At 54.8% G+C, this 19,348-nt stretch overlaps 6 protein-coding genes across 6 annotated transcripts; 2 read left to right on the plus strand and 4 right to left on the minus strand.

The window, feature by feature from the left end:
- Positions 1 to 4,036: 4,036 nt before the first annotated feature.
- Positions 4,037 to 6,690, plus strand: PHYSODRAFT_329629 (hypothetical protein; the record flags this gene model as incomplete). Its single annotated transcript, XM_009526136.1, has 2 exons — positions 4,037 to 5,743; positions 6,220 to 6,690. 2 exons carry the CDS (start codon positions 4,037 to 4,039, stop codon positions 6,688 to 6,690), a joined length of 2,178 nt encoding a protein of 725 aa, XP_009524431.1.
- A 579-nt stretch (positions 6,691 to 7,269) lies between these two features.
- PHYSODRAFT_441352 (hypothetical protein) lies at positions 7,270 to 8,754 on the minus strand (the record flags this gene model as incomplete). The annotated part of the gene is made up of 9 exons (XM_009526137.1): positions 7,270 to 7,350; positions 7,414 to 7,553; positions 7,632 to 7,689; positions 7,756 to 7,851; positions 7,913 to 7,945; positions 8,009 to 8,060; positions 8,129 to 8,192; positions 8,263 to 8,492; positions 8,573 to 8,754. Coding segments are annotated over 9 exons (936 nt in total), but the record flags the coding sequence as incomplete, so codon positions are not given.
- Positions 8,755 to 9,267: 513 nt separating this feature from the next.
- On the minus strand, positions 9,268 to 10,653 carry PHYSODRAFT_313783 (hypothetical protein; the record flags this gene model as incomplete). The annotated part of the gene is made up of 7 exons (XM_009526138.1): positions 9,268 to 9,442; positions 9,515 to 9,609; positions 9,682 to 9,744; positions 9,825 to 10,101; positions 10,188 to 10,261; positions 10,352 to 10,507; positions 10,573 to 10,653. The coding sequence occupies 7 exons, from the start codon at positions 10,651 to 10,653 to the stop codon at positions 9,268 to 9,270; spliced, it is 921 nt and encodes a 306-aa protein (XP_009524433.1).
- An 876-nt stretch (positions 10,654 to 11,529) lies between these two features.
- Positions 11,530 to 13,890, plus strand: PHYSODRAFT_329631 (hypothetical protein; the record flags this gene model as incomplete). Its single annotated transcript, XM_009526139.1, has 4 exons — positions 11,530 to 11,627; positions 11,719 to 12,244; positions 12,309 to 13,037; positions 13,114 to 13,890. The coding sequence occupies 4 exons, from the start codon at positions 11,530 to 11,532 to the stop codon at positions 13,888 to 13,890; spliced, it is 2,130 nt and encodes a 709-aa protein (XP_009524434.1).
- Positions 13,891 to 14,090: 200 nt separating this feature from the next.
- On the minus strand, positions 14,091 to 15,020 carry PHYSODRAFT_313785 (hypothetical protein; the record flags this gene model as incomplete). The annotated part of the gene is made up of 1 exon (XM_009526140.1): positions 14,091 to 15,020. One exon carries the CDS (start codon positions 15,018 to 15,020, stop codon positions 14,091 to 14,093), a length of 930 nt encoding a protein of 309 aa, XP_009524435.1.
- A 241-nt stretch (positions 15,021 to 15,261) lies between these two features.
- On the minus strand, positions 15,262 to 18,045 carry PHYSODRAFT_490419 (hypothetical protein; the record flags this gene model as incomplete). The annotated part of the gene is made up of 3 exons (XM_009526141.1): positions 15,262 to 15,400; positions 15,452 to 16,975; positions 17,042 to 18,045. 3 exons carry the CDS (start codon positions 18,043 to 18,045, stop codon positions 15,262 to 15,264), a joined length of 2,667 nt encoding a protein of 888 aa, XP_009524436.1.
- Positions 18,046 to 19,348: the final 1,303 nt, after the last annotated feature.

The following is a 19,348-nucleotide window of genomic DNA, read 5'->3' on the forward strand; positions in this document are numbered from 1 at the left end:
GTTGTAGGTTGTTATTCTTGCATTTTCGCTTTAACTATTTCTTATTTTGCATGTCATGACAGTGTAACACTTCTTGACCGATTATGAGTTCAGCATTTCCATCTGCTGCTTAGTTGAGTCGGATACTTCTCTGGCCCACTTAAGAAACAACATTCGGCATTAAACCTCAATTTTTGATGTGGACCACATGTCACATATGATTGGGTATAATCAACTGTTCCAGCTTACTATTGGCCAAAATAAATGGGTCTGCGCATGTCGAGATAATCGCGTAGAAAAACCTCAAAACTGTAGCCCTTCTAACTCGTCTCCAACAGGCGCTACAACATCGACAACCAAACATAAGGGTAAAGCAGTCACTCGCGATTACGGTGACATTTTATTTTCTAATATCGCTAATTTTTGACGGCACCTCGCTAAAAAACCTAATGTTGCCTAAAACGGACTTCAGATAAAAGGCTGTTTCTCTTTTCTTTCTGCTGCTAGATTTTTTTAAATCATAGCGTGAAACGGAGCAAATGCGCAGCTTTCGGTTGAGGTATTGCGAGTCGCCAAACGATTGTTTTGTAAATAGTTATGTCCTGAAAACCGAAGTGTTGTTTCTTATGTGGGCCAGAGAAGTATGTTGCCACAAAATGTATTCTGGGTGACTTTTCGATACTGCTTGGCAGTGTACGTTCTCTTCTTCGCCTGTACTTTCTTGAGATACGCAGATGCATCGAGCTTCCCGCTCCTGCGCTTCTGTCCCAATAACAGAACCCGTTCATTGTTAGACCAAGCAGGCAGCAACGACCTACAGGGCGACCAATTTTTTTATCGATGCCGTGCCGTTTCCAGCGTCATCACTTGATTGTTGTCACCGCTGCTCCTTCCACCGCGATAACCGCGGTGATAGTTATCACCTGCGTATTCGGTACCAATACCAGCATCGTTATCGCACGTAATCTAACCGTTATCATTGTTCTCATCGTTGTGATCGTCTTGATCATCGTCACCAACAGCATCACCACTGCCGCCACCGTTAATTCTGCCTTCGTTGCTGCCATGCGTAGTGCTGGTATCTCCTGAGTCTTATCCGGGTCCGCTGTCATCTTCGTCATTACCGCATCACTTGCAGCGTCGTCGTCTTTGTCATTTCTTCTATCACTAGTAGCGTCGTCATCTACATCAATAAAGAGAAGTTTGCGGCGTCGCATGCGAGCACTCACTTTGATCTTCTGTAAGGTACGGCATCAACGCCTCCATCCTGCCCCTCCACGCATGATTCAAAGCCTCAAGGCTCTCGTATCGGCTTCTTGAACATCTTCAAGGTGAGTAGCAAACTGCCTTTCCAATGTCGCCTGGGCCGTGTAAGTTCCTCCACACGAGCATCACCAACAAGCGGCGTACCATCGGGTCTCCACATAGGTGTATGACTCCCACGCGTACCCCTCGTTGTCGCCCTGGAGAAACTCCACTTTCTCGGATCTTGGCGTCCGGTACCCAGGCTGGACCACCACTGCGTCGAGAAGCCCACCAGCACCCCTTTCAGCTCGACGGCGCTCAGCTCCTCCTCAGGATGACCACAACTGAGCATCTCAGAAATCGCCTAACGGATTCGGATGTAACACGTTCTTGACGTGTAGCCTAGTTTCTACAGGTAGCGACCGCGATACGGTCTTGGATCATTCCCTACGTTGCCAACCCAACGACCAATGACACTGAAAGTCAGCTCACCGCGCTCGTTGTACGTCGTGAGGGCGCCGAAACATAACACGTAAACTCCAAAGTCGAAAACCCGGCACGACAGCACCGTCGTCCGAACAATACCCGCCCCGATATGTTCCAAGATGAGAGCGTTCAGCTTCACGGCCATCACCCTTCGAGGCTCTTCGTTTTCATGTCCTTCGTCGCCGTCGACAGCTCCATCTTGGTCAACCAGCTCGATCTCGATGCCCTCCTCTCGAACCATGAATGTTGTGACGTGCACATCGCTCTCCGGTCCCGTCACGCCAGTCACTCTGTTGAGTTCAGCCTCCAGGGCGTACCATAAACACAGGAACTCGGGAGATAGCACTGGAGTACTCGGTCGGTCATTTTAACGTCGAGCGCAGTCCGAACTCTTGCAAGAAAATTCCCACGTTGTTATCTACCTTTATACTGGCCCTCGCGACCGTGACAGGGAGAGTTACCACCACGACACTTTCCTCCGTTGAGCCATCGACGTAATCCACCTCTGAGTTGTCGTGGATCCGTCGTTTCTTTGTGTATGCCCTCACCTAGACATCTTTACTATCCCTTTGTACCTGGACTTTGTTCAGGTCACAAGTGAAATTAACGAACAAATGAATTTATCACTTTGAATCAGCAAAATTATGCCCGTCGTTGTTTTTGGGTTGGTTTTATAATAAATAACGAAATTGTTTTTAAAGTTTAGACCATATCAAAACTTACCGTTTGCCGACTTTGCAATATTTGCAACGGCAAAGTCGAAAATATACCGGAAATTGGTAAAGGACACCAACACTTTGTTTTCCTGCTCCATTTTGAAAATTTGTGTTTCACTCCACTTGTTAGTAGTTGGAGCGCACTCTATTTAATAGCACTCAATTTCAAGGGCGCTCTATTAGTTAGGGGAACTCTATTCGCTATTATACGTTAGAAATACCCTAACTAAAATTTGGACATTTCTCTATTGATCAATAATTAGTTGAGAAATTTTATAATTGATCAGTGATCATTGGTACAGTGTAAATAAATACCAGGACTGGGTAATTGAGAACCTAGTCAAGGACTGGTAAAGATTCACAACCTACATGTCAGGCATATCAGAAGCTAATGTATTTCTTAAGGGGTCAAATAGAAAAATATTTACTGTGAAACAAGTGGATTGACTCAACTTTCGGGTATTCACCCCGTGCAAATTCATCACCCCTTTATTACGGAAATAGCCTTAGGTACACTTACAACGTAAAACGGACTCAAGGCCAACAAACTAACGCAAAGATCGACTCCAACAGATACTTCACGCAACGAACCTCTGTAGACCTCAATAAGCAAAAACTATCGGTAAAAATACTTTCGTGCACTTTCGAGCACTGCACGAAACAGCCCTAAATGAGATCACAAACTTTGTGGACTAAGCTGTCGTCGCGTCGCGCCTGGTCGCCTCCGCCGAAAAGTTCGTCACGCAAGGAGCTTGGAGCAAGCGCATTGCTGCTGCACTGCGGCGCTGCAGTCTGGTGCCGAGGAAGGCGTTTTGTGTGGCGGGTGCTCAGCGCGGCCTCGTGGACTTCGGCTCGGCGGGGATTGTACACGCGGCGGGACTGCGCCCCACTTCAACCAGTGTCCATCGTGTAGATACGCCGCCGCGGGGGCGGTATCTGGATGCAGATTGACCAAGATTCCGCGGCCACTTCAATGAGCCCTGCTCGGCACTGGCAGTAGTTCCAGTGCTTCACCTCGCAGCTGCAGCTGGCTGCTTAGCGTCGCAGGCAGCTCAACAGGCTGTGCAGCGGCTGCGAGGAGCAGCCGCCGTCGAGGACGACGCCTACCACCCAGCCGCGCGGCAGGGGCATGGCACGGCATCGAAGAGCTACACGCATTTACATGTGCAGCCCCATGCGCGGGGCCGTCCTCGAACTTGCGGTCCGGCGGCGGGGCATGTCCAACGGGCAGTTGAAGACCGCGCCGACTTGAAAATCCAATCATATCTCGCAGGGTCTTCCAAGCAGAACCACACTCGGTCCGAATCTTCGGGATAGTTAAGATAGTTCAGGAGATCTGAACATGGAGGTCGAACTGTCTTTTTTTCGCGATCGTGGCATTGTGCTCGCATACGTGTCCGGCTGCTGCCAGTATCCTTACGCCTTGGGCTGGCCAGCCCAGCGGTTGCGGGTTCGTTGCAACTCGCTCACTTCGCATTTTCCCCTGCTGGTCGAGCACCCTCGCACCGCACCGAAGCCTATCAATAGGACGCCGCGTACCGCAACGGACGACAATCAATCCCCTCTTCGCAGGAGATAACGACGTAAAACCCCCAGCGCAACACTCCACGATGGTCAAGTTCTTCAGCCCGCTCGCGCTGTCGCTGGCAGCCTCTGCCGCCGCGGTCGCCGCCATCGCTGCTCACTTGCGCTTCCGCCCGACCAAGCAGACCCCGAAGCTCCCCACCTCCTCCCAGCAGCCCGCCACAATGGCTCCGCGCACGGCGCACCAGCGCAACATCGACGAGATCAACCGCCTCGACGGCTACGACGTCGTCATCGTGTGCACGTCCACGCCGCACCAGGCGCAGTACTGGCAGGACCGCCTCATGGCCACGCGCGGCTCCATCTCGCCCAAGGACGCCAAGGTCATCGCTGTCTTCGAGGACTGGGACGGCGGCGCCGGTAACGGACTCGGCACGCTCTACGCCTACACCAAGGCCGTGGCCGCCGGCAAGGAGCTCTACGGCATCGACATCCCAGCGCTGCTCGCCGCCGGCAGCATCAGCGTCGCGCTGTACCACACCGCCGGCAAGGGCACGCGTCTCGCACCGCTGCCCGGCAGCGAGAACAACAACAAGTCGGGCGTCAAGCTGCCGGCCATGGTGGAGGTCAACGAGAACCACGTGCCCATGACCATCCTCGAGGCCGTGGTGAAGCAGACCGGCGTGTACGCCTCCAGCCGCCGCGGACGTCTCTCCGTGTTCTGGGGCGACCAGGTCTTCATCCCGTCGGCCGAGGTCAAGTACGAGGCCAAGCACCACATCGACATCCTCGCCGCGCTCGCCCCCATGCCCTCCGAGAAGGAGTGGAAGGAGAAGGGCCTCGAGAAGTACGGCCTCATCGTCGTCAACCAGCAGGACAACGCCGCGCAGGTGGACAAGGTGACCCACGAAACCGCCATCCGTCTGCTCTCGTCCTTTGGCGAGATGAAGTCGGTCGGCACGAGCCTCGGATCCTTCAGCGTGGACGCCGACATGCTGCGCGCGCTGCTGAGCGAGTTCGCCAAGGAGCTGGCCGCCAAGTCGGGCAAGCTGGACAGCGACCCGCACTTCTGGATGCCGCTCACGCTCGAGCTCGAAGCGTACACGGAGGTGATGGCCCAGAAGGGCGTGGATATCGCCGAGTCGACGGTCCACTACGAGCGCATGCAGAAGATGATGGCCAACTTTGAGGAGACCCGGACGAAGGAGCTCGGACTGTTCGGCTGCGTCGACGTCGGCAGCAACGTGTACTGGTGGGACTACGGCCAGCTCAAGCTGTACCTGAAGAACAACCGCCTGGTGACCAAGCCCGGCGTGGAGGCTGACTGCCTGCGCTCGTTCCTCAACATCAGCAACAACATGGAGCACAGCAACGTCGGTGAGGACGCCATCATCGAGGAGGCTACGGTGCTCAACAGCCAGATCGAGCACGGCGACATCAAGCACAGCGTGCTCAGCGGCGTGGTCGCGAAGGAAGTGAACGCGGACGGCTCCATTCTTATCAACGTTACTGCGCGCTCGATCAAGGCGCCCAACTGCGTAGTGTACAACGTGACATCGGACGAGGCCGAGGGCCTGTGCCTCGAGGAGGGCAGCGTCGTCGTCGGCGTGCTGCTGCCCGACGGCAAGAAGGTCGTGATGCGTTCGAGCATGGACGTGTGCGGCGGCAAGGCATGGAAGACGGTGCTGGACGCCAACCAGCACTCCTTCGAGAAGATCTATGAGCTGAACGCCGACGCCAACGTGTCCAAGCTGGAGCAGCTCATCCAGGCCGAGCACATGAAGATGCGCGAGGTCGTCATGTCCTAAATGGCCCACGCACGTTCCGATCTAGTAGTAACGTAGACGATAATCCCGACCGGTTGCCGGTAGAACTCCTAAATGCATTTGATTCACACTATTAACCTTTTGCGCTCTCGTTCCAATGTCTGAAGCGCCCAACACCTCGCAATGTAGGCATGTCCAAGTCGGTCGGTGGTCGGGTCGCGTGTAGCCACCGTGACGCAGGCGACGTTGCGCAGCGCGTTGCTGCAGTTTGATTCCAAATGCCGTCAAATCGGACCGACTTGCCGTATCTTTTCTCTCCAGCAAGTTGCTGCTGGCAGCAACCGAACGACGGCCACGTCACTCCAGGGCGCTCTATTCGAACTTCAGTTTCGGTGCTCTTCACGTCGCACTTACTTCAGCCTCCCAACCACACTATCTGGACATCAAATTCGAAATGACATCCATCACGATCGACGGACGGGATGATACCAGCGGACGCGAAGCTTCAGCTGGCGGTGGCGGCTCTGGGCGCCGTTCTGCTGCAGCAGTTCGTGTCTCGCCATCGCCACCAGGCACTGCAGACGGAGAAGACGAAGCAACTGAAGCCGCAGCAGCAGGCGCAGGCCGCGAGCGGTGACGCGGAGGAGGAGGCGTACGTGGTGGAGATCGAGTACTGCACCGGCTGCCGCTGGATGCTGCGCGCCGCGTGGATGGCGCAGGAGCTGCTCACCACCTTCCAGCAGGACGAAAATAGTCGCCTGCGCTCCGTGACGCTCACGCCCAACTCGCGCCAGGGCGGTGTGTTCAACGTCTATCTGCGCGAAGTGGGGCCCAAGGCGGACCCGGAGGCCGAGCCGGAGATTCTCTGGTCGCGCAAGATCGCGCGCCGCTTCCCGGAGTCCAAGGAGCTGAAGCAGCTTGTGCGCGACTTCGTGAGCCCCGAGAGGGGCCTCGGCCACTCGGACAAGAAGTAGAAACGCACACGCACGTACACAAACACACTGGGAAATAAACTGTTTGTCGTTCAATACGAAACCTCTACTGGGGAGCTCTGAAATTGGCCAGGACGGTTGGAACAGACGAGCGGGTGGTCGCCCCTGGGAACACTGCGCTAGGCCTGGATATGGTGCAGTTGAGTAGCAGAACAGTCACATCGTGGTTAGCGCTCGACTGGCAAATTTTCGTGCGTGTCGGCGTTCAATGTGCGGAGCGTACCGGGAGAAGAGACTTCGCATGCTCTTGCCGATGGACGCAACGCCCGCAAGGCTCTTGGGGACGGCAGAGAAGGATGTCCGACGTCCGTCGGGGTGGGTCACGCACTTGATAGCAGACACTTGGAACTCGCGCCATGCCCACGGGTGAGCCTTCGAGTAACGAACATCGGGTAAGTTTTCACACCAATCCTAGGAAGTTGGGAGCTTATAGCGAGGGCATACCCGGATCTGCTGGCTCGTGAAACGCAGCTTCGGGTCCTTTTCGAGGATCTGGTCGACAGTACGTACGTGAAAGGAGGTGAGCAATAAATTCTGCTGCCAAGTGGTTAAATTCGACGGACGCACATGCTTCATGAGGTCGATAAGCTCGCTTTCTACTACGCGATCACCAACAGTGGTGGGGTACTCGATGGAGTCGTTCTGCACCATGCAGTAAGGTTAGTTCGCCAAAATGACGTGGATCACGAATACTTTCGTTCCTACCTGAATTTTCCCGTACAGAACCGTCATGGTTTGGGCGACGAAGGGTGGGTGTCCGTATACAAACATGTACAGTGTAACGCCGCACGCCCAGATATCGACTGGTTTGCCCTGAAAACTTTCACCGGTCAGCATCTCCGGTGCTACAAGAGCGCAGGAGTGTCATGTTAGCATTAGCAAGGTACCGGTACCTGCAAAAAGGGAAGCCAAAGGCAACATACCCATGAAGATCGCAGTTCCGGCAGTTTGCCGCATGGACTCATTATCGTTTTCCATTTCCTGCGCGTAATGAAGGAGAAATTGTAAACCAATACTCGATATATATGATACCACAGGCACCCGTACATGTGAAACACCGAAGTCGGCAATCTTGAGGATAACTTCATTTTCATCGACCGTCTTCAGTAGCAAGTTTCCCGGCTTGATATCACGGTGTATGATCTAAGTCGAAACAAAGGCGTGAGAAACGTGAAGTTGCGCGTTGTGCTCGTATCAATCCTACCTTATTTTCGTGTAGGAAGTCGATTCCCTCGATCTAAAGGTTCAAACAGTTTGTTAGAGATGGTATACGAAAAGGTCGAGAGGGTCGAGTTATTACCAAGTGCGTGAAGTACGTTTTCGTCAGCTCAGCGTTTAGTGGGGTGCACTCTCTGTTGGGAAATCGATTGGAATTAGTGCAATTCTGAAAGGGTACAGCGGTTAAGGTATTCGTTCTTACATATCATCGTCGAGTACTGGCCCCCCGTCCACCAATTCACTGATCATATACAACTCGTCGCTATCTGCAGGAAGTCAATACACCTCGGTAAGTTAAAGACCAATTATCATCATCTGATCACGCGAAAGACGCACCATCGGTATCAATGACCTCACGTAACACAACGATATGTCGGTGCTTGAATCGCTTCCAGATATTGAGCTCTTTCTTGACAGATTGCAGCGCGTTGCCAAAGCGGCCCACGCGAATGCGTTTGAGAGCTTTCTTGTCCACGCACTTCGCTGCAAACACCTCCTTTGTGTCGGTACTCTCCACTTTAAACACAACGCCATAAGCGCCTTTGCCCAGTTGCTCCATGAATGTGCTATCCATGATAAAATAAATCCACATTGTCAGCAACCAAAAGGCACATCAATACCGCTAAAACATGCCAACACGTACTACTGATTGAGATGCCGTCGGCCGTCGGCGTCCACAGTGGTGACCATCTTTTTGGTCTCTCGAAAGGATTGGCCTCGCTTCCGCAGTGGCACAATTGGCTTCATTCCGGTCAATTGTCTGTCGGTACTGCTCTGCTCAACCATTGACGCCCGACTGGGGGCGATGATTGGCTTCACAACAACCAGAGCAGGAGGGTCTGGCGGGGGTACAGGCTCCACTTGAGCATCTGCGGCTGGAGTAGCGCTGGTTTCCGTTCCGTTAACAGGAACCGTATCGACTGCAGACGTTGGCACTTGGGACACTTGGGACTCATTTGCTGCACCTTCGGACGACCCAGAAACGCCCTCCACCTTGGTGATACGGTATGGAACTCCCGGGCCGGATGTAAGGTTAGTAGATTCATGCTCGCCCACAGACTCGACCTCAGCGGTCGAAGACCCCTCCATCGAAGGTAATAGCGTTGGACGTAGGGCTGGCTGGACCAGCGGCGGATTAAGAGCTCGGCTTGCACCTGCGTTTGCTAAATGCAGAGCACCTTGATTTCATCGGACATTCAGAGCGAGGAACAAAGATAGCTGCATCAAATTAGGCGCTGTCGCCCGCAATATACATTTATGTTGAAATAGACTTTTATACACACATGACGACAATACCGGGCTGCGATCTACTGGTACCCGACCGAGTCCAACTTGAGGCTCTTAGTAGTAATCGTAGTACATGTCTTGGCAGTCGAGCAGCGCCTTGACGTTATCTCGAACATGTACCAGCCACGCAATCTGCTCGTCTAGGTGGACCAGCATCTCCTCGAGCTGCGGGATCGGCACGGAGACGCGTGCGTACTCCACGATCTCAACCTTTTGGCCACGGAAGGCGCTGCAATAGTAAAAAGAAAATTGCATTGTTAGTAAACCACAAGCAAAACCTCTCACCGTCGATAGAACTCACCAAACGCAGCCGATGAACTCTTTCCGCGACGCGCAGCCCTCGGGGATGTTCGTGATGGGCTTCTGCGTGGCCATTAAACTGAAGGCCTCCACCAACTAGTGAACAGCAACCACAGCCAGCATGTTAGCTTGAAGGTCAGCCAAGCAGCATGCTTACCACCCACGTACCAGCTCTCCGCGATGAAGGGAAAAGTCCACGATGACTTCCGACGGCAGCGCCGGCTTGAAACTCTGCGTAGATCAAAGAACACACAGCAGAATCTCGTTAGTCACCCAATCTCCTGCAATTGCTCAGTCCCTTTAGCACGTACGTGGTCGACGTGCGAGCAGTACGGGAACCGACGGCGGCTGGGCAGTCGCAGCACGTTGGCGGCGTTGCGTAGCTCCTGGCAGATGCGGCCCAGACTCTGGAACGTGCGCTGCACGATCTCCACGTAGACTTCGACGTCGTCGTTGCTGGGCTCGTCGCTGAGCAGGTCGTGGCGCTGCACGTGCATGAACTCCCTGAGGGCCGCCAGTCTCCCCACTTGGCTCTGCACGATGCCGTGGAACTCGAGGATCTGGTTCAGCACGCAGTACTGCTGCAGTCTGGAGGCGTCATGGGGACATCAGCACACCGTTAGAATCAGCAGAATCAGCAGAATCAGCTCCATCCATTGCGCTGCGACTCGTACGTGCTGATGATCGGCGCATTGCGCTGCGCCTTGGTCAGCTTGAGCTCCACCTTGGTGAAGACCACGAGGTGGCCCTGTCATTAGGAGACGCGTGTGTAACACAACACATGTAAAATCAGTCCGAATATAACTAAAATCAATACAAGAAGGATTCGGCAACTAACCTCGACGCGGATGTCGGCCTTGATGGCGGGCGACGCCGCGCCGCGGTCCGAGCGGATGCGGCCCCAGATGAAGTCGATGCGCTCCAGCTCGTGCGCTGCGTAGTCGATGGCCGAGTTCACGTCCTTCAGCAGGTAATAGCGCGTCTCGCGCTTCTGCTCGGCAGCAAATCAGACGGTAAGAATAGTACTGAGATACGTTAGCATTTCACAGCCCTACCCACCCAAGCACTGAGCTCCTCGTTGGCCTCTTGCTCGCGGAGACTCACGGGCGCCGCTGCGCTCTGTGTCAGGCTGCTGGACATTCTTGCCTTGTCGGGGGGGGTATGCACTACTGAAGCTGCTGCTGCTGCTGCTTTGGCGTCGGAATGGAAATGGCAGCCTCCGGCGTCTCGGCGCAGGCTCTGTACACTCGTGCGTGCCACGCAGTGTCGTCCATGTTGAAGGGGGAAAGGCCGTTTCGAGCGGACAGGCGGAAGGGGTGTCATCCATATTGTACTGTATTGTATTGCCCCCGTGTACAAGTACAGTATTTCTATTGCATCTCCAGCCGCGAAGATGCATTCCCACCTACAGTCTAGAGTCCGGGCCCCGCACTCGTGGGTATGCACGTCATATAGCTGCATAGCAGGCTTGATCTCCGGTTTGGAGCCCCCACACCCGAGTAATGAGGCTGTGTTGCCATAAGGCCCTCACATCGCGACATCCGTCCTGAAGGTCGACGAATAGAAACGCCAAGTTTCTCAGTACACTTGCTTTTTGTATGGTGTGCTGCCGCTTGTTTTGTGACGAAAGAGCAGGGATATCCAACTTGGATGCTTGCCTTTATGCTCGCCACAAGCTCGACGGCGCTGACCAATTTTTGCCAAAGCTTGTCACAAGCCCCGCCAGCTGGAGCCACCAAGAAGAAACCCCGCCCGCTGTCTCAACTTCTTCTTCTTCCGGCTCTGGTGATGGCCCGCGCAGGCCGGCAGCCTGGCAGCCTGGTGGTGGCAACTTGACCACCGCAGAGGTGTTTGTGCATCGAGGTTCCGCGAATGCGCGCGAAACGACACGCATGTTGAAGTTTCAGTTTTGGTATCTTTAGTGACTGGCCAGGCGATAAATATATCGCTGCTCAAGTGGCTACACTTCGGCTCACGCTAGCGTTGCTCAGTGGCAGTGAGTGGCTTGTGCGCAGCATGGCGTCGAAGGAGGCCGCCGCGCTGGCCATGGCCGTGGAGGAAGGCAAGACGCGCGACCTGTACAATGCGCTGCGGACGGGGGAGCACGGCGTCAGGTACAGTACAGTCGATTTAATTAATCGAATTGAGACGAGCCGCGCTGTGCTTGTCGATTCTGAAGTTGTGCTGTTGTTCTTGCTCGTCCAGTCTCGAAGCGTTGGCCCAGTCGCTCTATTTTGTGCAGCACGCCGAGTTCACGCTCTTCGACGTAAAGGACGCCTTCCGCTCGTCTGCAGGAGCGAGCGAGCGTTTCTTGGCCTACAGGGAGTTCCAGGTCTTCCTCAGCAAGACTGCTCGTGTCAAGTATTATGGCAATTGCGGCGGGTACGACGAGGCGAGTGGGTCGATGGATGCTTCGCCGCAACAGCACCCTCGACCGACCGACCTGGAGCTGGTGTGCGCGCTGGTGGATCAACTCACCAGCGAGCGCCATTACCATCAGATGCAACTTGATACGCTGCGCTGCCAAATGACTCGCTGCAGCGCTCTCGATACGCTTGAGCTCAACTTGCCGCTGCTCGTGCAGAGTTTCCAGCTCTACGGGCCTCATAATTGCCTGTCGACGAACGTCGCGGCCTCGATGCGGTCAATTATCACGCTGGACGGATTCGTCGACTTCCTCAACGCGTACTTCGAGTACGAGGAGTTCTTCTCGTTCGACGACCTCGCACGAGTGAGTACACAATGTTTTATTCAGCCATGACTTAATGTAAACTGACGCTAACCTGCCGTTTTAGATGTCAAGAGAGGTGCTGGCGGGGTTTGAAAGGGCCAGCGCCAAGGCCGACGCGAAAGACTGCAAGGACTCTGCATGTCGCACCGGTGACGATCTCAACTTTGCGCAGTTCTTGGAGCTGTTCTGCCGCGTGGCTTCTGCTTTCCACCACAAGCTCCTTGTCCGAGAGGGGGCGCAGCTTCGACGAGCGGTTGAATCCTGCCGCCTCGAGTTCAGCCTCGAGATTCTCTTGGATCACATGCGTATGACGCTGATCCCGAACGATGGCACACTGACGGAGGTTGCCCCCAGCCAACACAAGCAAGAGGTTTCTTCCGTTATTGCGGGTATGAAAGGGCTAACAGCCGAGAACTTGCAGTCTCCCCGTGGCGATGACGCAGCAGCCCTGATTTCTGTAGTTCAAAATGTCCGCGACGTGCTGCGACTCGATGCTGCTGACCACGCGATGTCTAAGATGCCTCGGTCTCGGGGATTGAAGCGCGTAGGCAGCTTAGTAAACCAAGGTCCCCTGTCCAGAAAGCCGAGCGCCAGTCTAATTGAGCCTGATCCGTCGGGTAGGAGTACACCCACCATGCACTCGACCGCAGCTACAGCGCACCTTTCAAACAATCGAAAGCCTCCTCCCCAGGTCGCCATGATACGGGAAGTTATCATGCCCCCGTCGTTGCCTGGAGACCTGATTCAGCTACTCGAAAGCGCGCTGAAGTTTCAAAATATGGGTCAGCACAACGTACGTTGGCTTTGCAGTATCATTGCGTGTGTCGAGCATCTGAACTAAGCTTTTGCTACTCGTTATACTTACGCAGATGGCGCTAAGCACCCTGGATTCATGTACGCAGCGCTACCAAGCTCAGTATCCATCGCCAAGCGACAATGCGACTGTCGACCTGATCCGCACTGAGGTTTTGCTGTTTTTCGCTCTGCAAGCTGCGAGTGTGTATGACAGCGCCCGTCGAGATGCACAAGCCTTGATGAAATACTGCGAGGCAATGAAGTTAGCGCGTCAACTTCCTGCGTCGCACCCCGGACGATTGCTTGTGCGGAGCTGCCTAGGAGTCACTCTATTCTACGCGGGTGAGGTAGCGTTGGCGCAGCAATGTCACCAGCTTGTCGTAGATGCACGGAAAGCTGCCAAAAGCAGCACAGCTGAAGCTGACCAGCAGCCAGACAAACGAGCCGCTGCCAAAACGGATACCAACTCCACCAGTGCACTCATCGACGCGGCAACGGCCATGAACAACCTTGCCTGTTGTTTATCTCAAGACCAGACCGCGCTCTCCTCAAAATCCTTGGACAACGCATATCTGCTGTTTAAACACGCCCGGCAGATTTACGCAGACGCGTTCGGGCCCTCGCATCCTCGTGTAGGACTGATCGCCCGCAATTTGGATCGCGTTCGATCGTCTCAGAACGGCGTAGTGAGCGACGCAGCCGAGGCTTTGGCGCGAGGTGAGTATGCACATGTGATTCCTGGCAGCAGATTCCAGATCCAGGCTTTTGAGTACGTAGCAAAACCTTCAAAGAGCAGCAGCAGCAAAAGCGGTAAATCCGGAGGCAAGAAGAAGAAAAAGGGAGCCAAGTAACCTGTGCAACGCGACGTATCAACTTTTTCTACCAGTCTTGTTGCAAAATTTGTGTCATCAATACGTTTACGTAGCTGCTGGATCAAACCAGGAGTTCGAGCTTCGAGCAACCACTTCATCGCCAAAATGTCTTTTGTGTGAGCAGGAAATGTTCGTTTGTACAGTCAGAATACAAAATTCCATTCGTATGTTGGTACGTTCTAGTTTGTTTTCGACTTGGCGGGGGACGTGAGCAGCTGGACAAGAAGATCACCAAGAGCCTTCTTCCAGTACTTGTCCAGCGCGAACCAAGCCACGCAAAAGTAGAGTACACGAGCCTCCATCATTCGTTCTTCATTCGTAACGAAATGGTTCGCAACGTGTGCTACAACGCCAATAACTGCACTGGTTCCAACAATCTGCAGGATGAAGGCGAAGGCGCCCAGGGACAAATCCAAAACGCGATGTGTCCGGCCGTAGTTTGTCAGGTAGCGCAGCACTAAGCCACTGGCATACAGATTGGCAGTGGAGATGGCAAGGAACCCGAGCGGGTGCGCATCCGTATTCGTGTGCCACTCCATCACCAGCTTGGGGATCGTGACAGCCTTCAACCAGCTGACACTCAGCCCCACGACTGCCTTCAGCAAAGGCAAGGGAATTCGAAGACCATCCAGCACCACCTCGACCAGGAAGTAAATGGGCACCACGAGTCTCACGGTCTCTTCAAATTGCGGGGCGGCGCCGAAAACCGGGCGGATGATGGTCGTTCCCAGTAAATTGGCAGCGACGGCGGCGAACAGCGCTCGGGCGTGGCGGACCGCCTCCTTCCTGAGTGACGGCGGGCGACGCGCGAGTGCCGGCGGCGTCACGAAGTCCGTAAGCTGCGTACGCACAGCCAAGCAGACCCAGACGATGAACGAGCGCTTGAGCAGCGTCTGGAGCCACGGGGACTGCACGTAAACCTCCCCCGTCGTGAACTCGAACCAGACAGCGGCGGCCGCGACGGTGATCACCAGCGCATTCGGCAGGAACTCGGAGCAGATTGACAGCCACAAAGGGGACGACTCAGCCGGGTCCTTGCGCTTGCGTGGGGTGGATGGGGAGGGCGCTGGAGCCTTGGTGGCAGCGCGGGCGGGGCGGCGCTTGACCATGGCGGACGGGGGAGAGACTGCGATGTGCACGTCGGAAGTTCGTTCGGCTGTTGACACGACAGCACAACAGCCACGAGCTACGTACACCTGTCATAATCGATTGAGAGAATAAAATGAGGGTATCCTATTAAGGAGGTACTAGGTTTTCAATTGTTTACACAGATTCATGTGAGCGTCGCTTCAGTATTAGGGATAACAGGTTGGTCCGACCTCAAAGATCTTTTCGGCGCGTTATGCACGCCTACCATGTCACCGTTTTCTTCTTGATGGACTCGATGAGCTGCGCTGGCAGCAGCTCGCGGCTGAAGAAGGACAGAGTCCCGAAGACCTCCATCACTTGCGCGCTGTAGATGAACGCCACCCACTCCGATAAATACCCGCTGACGCTCGCCGCGTGGAACAGCGTTTCAGCCTCTTGCTGCAACGCCGACTTGGGAAGCGGTGGCGCGCACTCCTCGGCCTCGGACAACAAATCGTTGAACTCGGTGGACAGCCGAGTGTCCATCAAGCTTGGCAGAAGCTTCACATACTCCTCGAACGAGCGCAACGTGAAGCTGTGATCCAACTTGGGCTCGCTGCGGCCATAATTCCGCTGCTTGTCGCTGAACTTGGAGCTCTTCATGTAGGCGAAGCGCTCGTTCTCGCTGCGCTTCTTGATCCACTCGAATCCCTCCGTCTCTGTCTGCTCCGCGAATACATCATACTGCTGTTTCAGCTCTTCAAACACGGTGGAGAACGGAGATTGCCACTCCCAGTCCTTCTTCAGCTTTGGCCACTCGCGGCCAACGCGAGTGTGATACATCTCAAGGTATGCGTACAGCGAGTTTTGAACGTCCCACACAGCCAAGAACGGGTTGCAAAGCCCCAGCCCGCCCAGGTTCAGCGGCCAATACGCCCATGCTGCCGGCATCGCAGGAGCTGCTCCACTCCTCCCAGACATGACTTGGTCGCGCAGGTAGCCTAGCGCGTCCCCATTCGTCTTCGGGAAGACAAGCGTGTGAATACGACGAAGCGTAGATAACGCGTCCTGGACGTGGGATAAACCGAAGATCGGTGATGGCTTGCCAAAGTTGCGGAGAAAGAAGAACATGTACTTGTTGTACACGTTGATCCACGCGAACGTCGACGTGGCAGCAGCCAATCGATCCGCCATCTCAGTTGCAAATGCCTCCACTTCGTCTTGGAGAATTTTCACCGACCCGTTTGACTGTAGCTCGAGGAGACCCCATCGAATTGGAGTCGCTGGAAGAGGAGCTGACCCCACTTCTGCTTCTGTGGTGCTGGCTCCGGCGTACAGGCGGATCGAGCCACTTTTTTCTTCATTAAATGCCAGGCCAACACGCTGAGCATACCGCTGCATTTCCCTCCAAGCCCGCAGCACCTTCGCTTCGTCGGCGTCGAAAAAGCAAATGTCATCATGCGAGCGGTACAGGAACACGTCCGACGACACCAGCACGAGGTAATCCATCACGAACAACTTGACCTCGGCGAGCAGCATGGTCATCATCCGGCTAACAGGTAGTCCTCGCTGCATGACTTTAGGCTCCTCAAAGCCTGGGAAAAGCAGCGGAATCTTAGTGTATGCTCGGAACACGCCTAGCATGTCATCGCGGATCCCCAAGAAGCGGAGAATCGCGAACACAGCTTCATGCGAGACGGACGGTCCAAAGAACTCGAGATCGGTCATGACGGCCACGAGTGGCGATGGCTTGTTCCCGTCGCTGGCTAAAATGCTCTGCAGATGCGCCTCCACTAGCACACGCCGAATGATATCCTGCTTATCAGCCTTTTGGTCCTCCTCTTCTTCGTCACCGTCCGACTCCGTGCCATCTTCATCATACGGACTTCTTCCTGCAGCCCTCATGGAGTCCGGAAGCGCAAACATTTGAAATTTCCTCATCATGTCAGCTCGGACAGACTCCACAGAAGCCGTTCCGCTCATCCAAGGCTTGTCACTGAGCGAATCCAGCAGTGATCGTAGTACAGCCTTCATCTCGACGCTCCACTGGAGACCAATGTACTGGAACAACAGCAACGTGATCGCTTCTTCCTGGAGCAGACAACGGAAGCGGCCGTTCATACCGCGCTGGATGTCGACGTGAACCCCATCTTCTGGCCAGCGCCACTCTTTCACATTGCTCAGCTCAATCGTAAGTACGTGCGACAGCTCCTTCGTAATCTGCTTGTTGCGCTGTGCGTCGGTGAAAAGAGCCACGACGCTGGGGTTCAAGAACGCCTTATCACGCAGCAGTGCAGCCACACAGCAAGACACGTCTTCCTCTGAAACAGGGGATTCTCCGCTGAGCATGGTGTCCCCAAACTCGCCCAGTCGACTACGAGCCTGATGCAATGCGTCCTGTTGGCGCTGGGTCCTGGCCTTGGAGAACCCCTCGCGCTCTTGAAACACCTCCGTCTTCAAGAACTCGAACACCTCGTCCTCTGACACGCCACTACTCTGGAAGAAATAAGACTCCAGGCGCTGCTGCGTCTCCTCGCGCGAGAGCTTCGCGAGTGGTTCATTGCCAGCTTCTGCTCCAAGAGTCGTGGACTCTGGCGCGCCGTCCTGCGGACGCACCAGCTCTCCGTCCTCCTGGTCGTGCTCTGTCTCCTCCAGCGACTCCATGAGCAGCTCCCCCAGCAGCTTGTTGTGCTGCCAGAGACTCCGACGCTGTCGGACCTCCCTCAGGATCTGTTGCTTGCGCTGCTCGACCACCGTCTCCGTGCTCCACGGGTCGGCGGCTGCGAACTCGACCAGTCCCCCGATGTCCTCCAGGCCCTCGTGCACGTTGGTCTGCACAACCTGCAGGTCCTTCACGCCCTCGTAGAGACCCTCCAGCTTCTTCCGAGCTTGCTCTGCATCTGCTGAAGGCGTTACGTCATCCCCATCCAGCCCCGTCTTCGCCAGCAGCTCGGTGTAGTGCGTCTCCAGCTTCCGCTCGTGCTTGGTGAGCTCCCCCAACTTGATCTGCGTGGACAGCTTCAGCAGCTGGAAGTGCGCGGTAGCGGACTTCGTAGTGGGGGCCATTGCAGCTTGAGGAGCAGGAAGAAGGTGTCTTGACCTCTAGGCGACGAGTTGGGAAGTGGAGTCGTCCCTGAGATCGTCCGTAGCATGTATTGCCGTTTGCAGATATTTTGGCCAACGCATGCTTATTATCTCGTTAATAATCTCGATTTTAGTTAGCAAGCTCTTAATTGAGACCTAGGTCTGATTTATATATCTCGCCAGTACAGGTCTGAGATGCAAGGTTGGGGTCTGTTTTACGCTTTGCTTCGACTTGGAAACGCAGAAATGCCGGGCCAAACCGAGTTTCTGGGCCTAAAAGCGGCCCCCACCAAAGCATAAAGCTAAATCATCCCTCGCCTATCTCGTGTCCACTCATATTAAGAGACAGGCGTGGTCTATTTTAGAGGTCTATTTTAGAGGGCAAAGTATTTGCAAGCGGCAATACCCATCTCGGCCAACTCGTGAGTGATGGTCATAAAAGGCAACCTCAACGTGTACGTGTATGTTTTATGGACCCTACAGCTCGCTACCCTCATCTAAGCGATGACCTTGCCTTCCGTCTTGAAAACCCGGCGAGTCACTTGGCTGAGCGATGACCTGTAGTGTGCATCCAAATTGTACGTAGTGGTCTTGGGGTCGGAGACTCGATGCGCAACAGGCAAAGAGGATGCGGATTGGGACCGGTGATTTCGAATGTGTATGTAGAGGCTGATGCCCAACACGACCACCAACCCGGCTGCCGCCGCGGGGATCCAATCCAAAGTTGCAGAGCCACTTCCTGCGCTGCTTGAGGAGGACTGGTCTGGTGTTGAAGACGACCCACTAGCTCTTGGTAGGTCGATCGACCCGGAAGCTGAGCTTGACGATGAGGCTATCTCCTCAAGATGAAGAGATCCCGACGACGAGTCATGCTGCGCCACTACTAGAAGTGTCCATGACGCTAGCGTTGAAATGCACAAGAAGAGTCCCATGGGGGGTCTCACCGAAAGCTGATCACGACGAAGGAAGAGCACAAATAGCAGCGCTACGATGCGTGTGGGGCTGCGCGTTGTTGTCAGCCCGAGCGCGAGGACGCGCGCTGCGTTTCAGAGTCGATTTCGTCTTTCAACAAGCCCATCGGACCCCACCTCTTCGTCAAGACTCACTCATTCAAGACACGCATCTGTGGTCGGTCACTCAAGCTTGAGTTGAGATTCAATACGCTGTTACTCTTCAGACTGCTCTAAAAGTCTCCACTGAACTCGCCACCTCCGAAGTCACCGCCACCTCCGGCACTGCCCATGTCGCCTAGAGCCTCGCCAATCAGCAGCCCGCCCAGCAGACC

This window comes from Phytophthora sojae, assembly GCF_000149755.1.
Source record: "Phytophthora sojae unplaced genomic scaffold PHYSOscaffold_3, whole genome shotgun sequence".
Classification (NCBI taxonomy): Eukaryota; Oomycota; class Peronosporomycetes; order Peronosporales; family Peronosporaceae; genus Phytophthora; species Phytophthora sojae.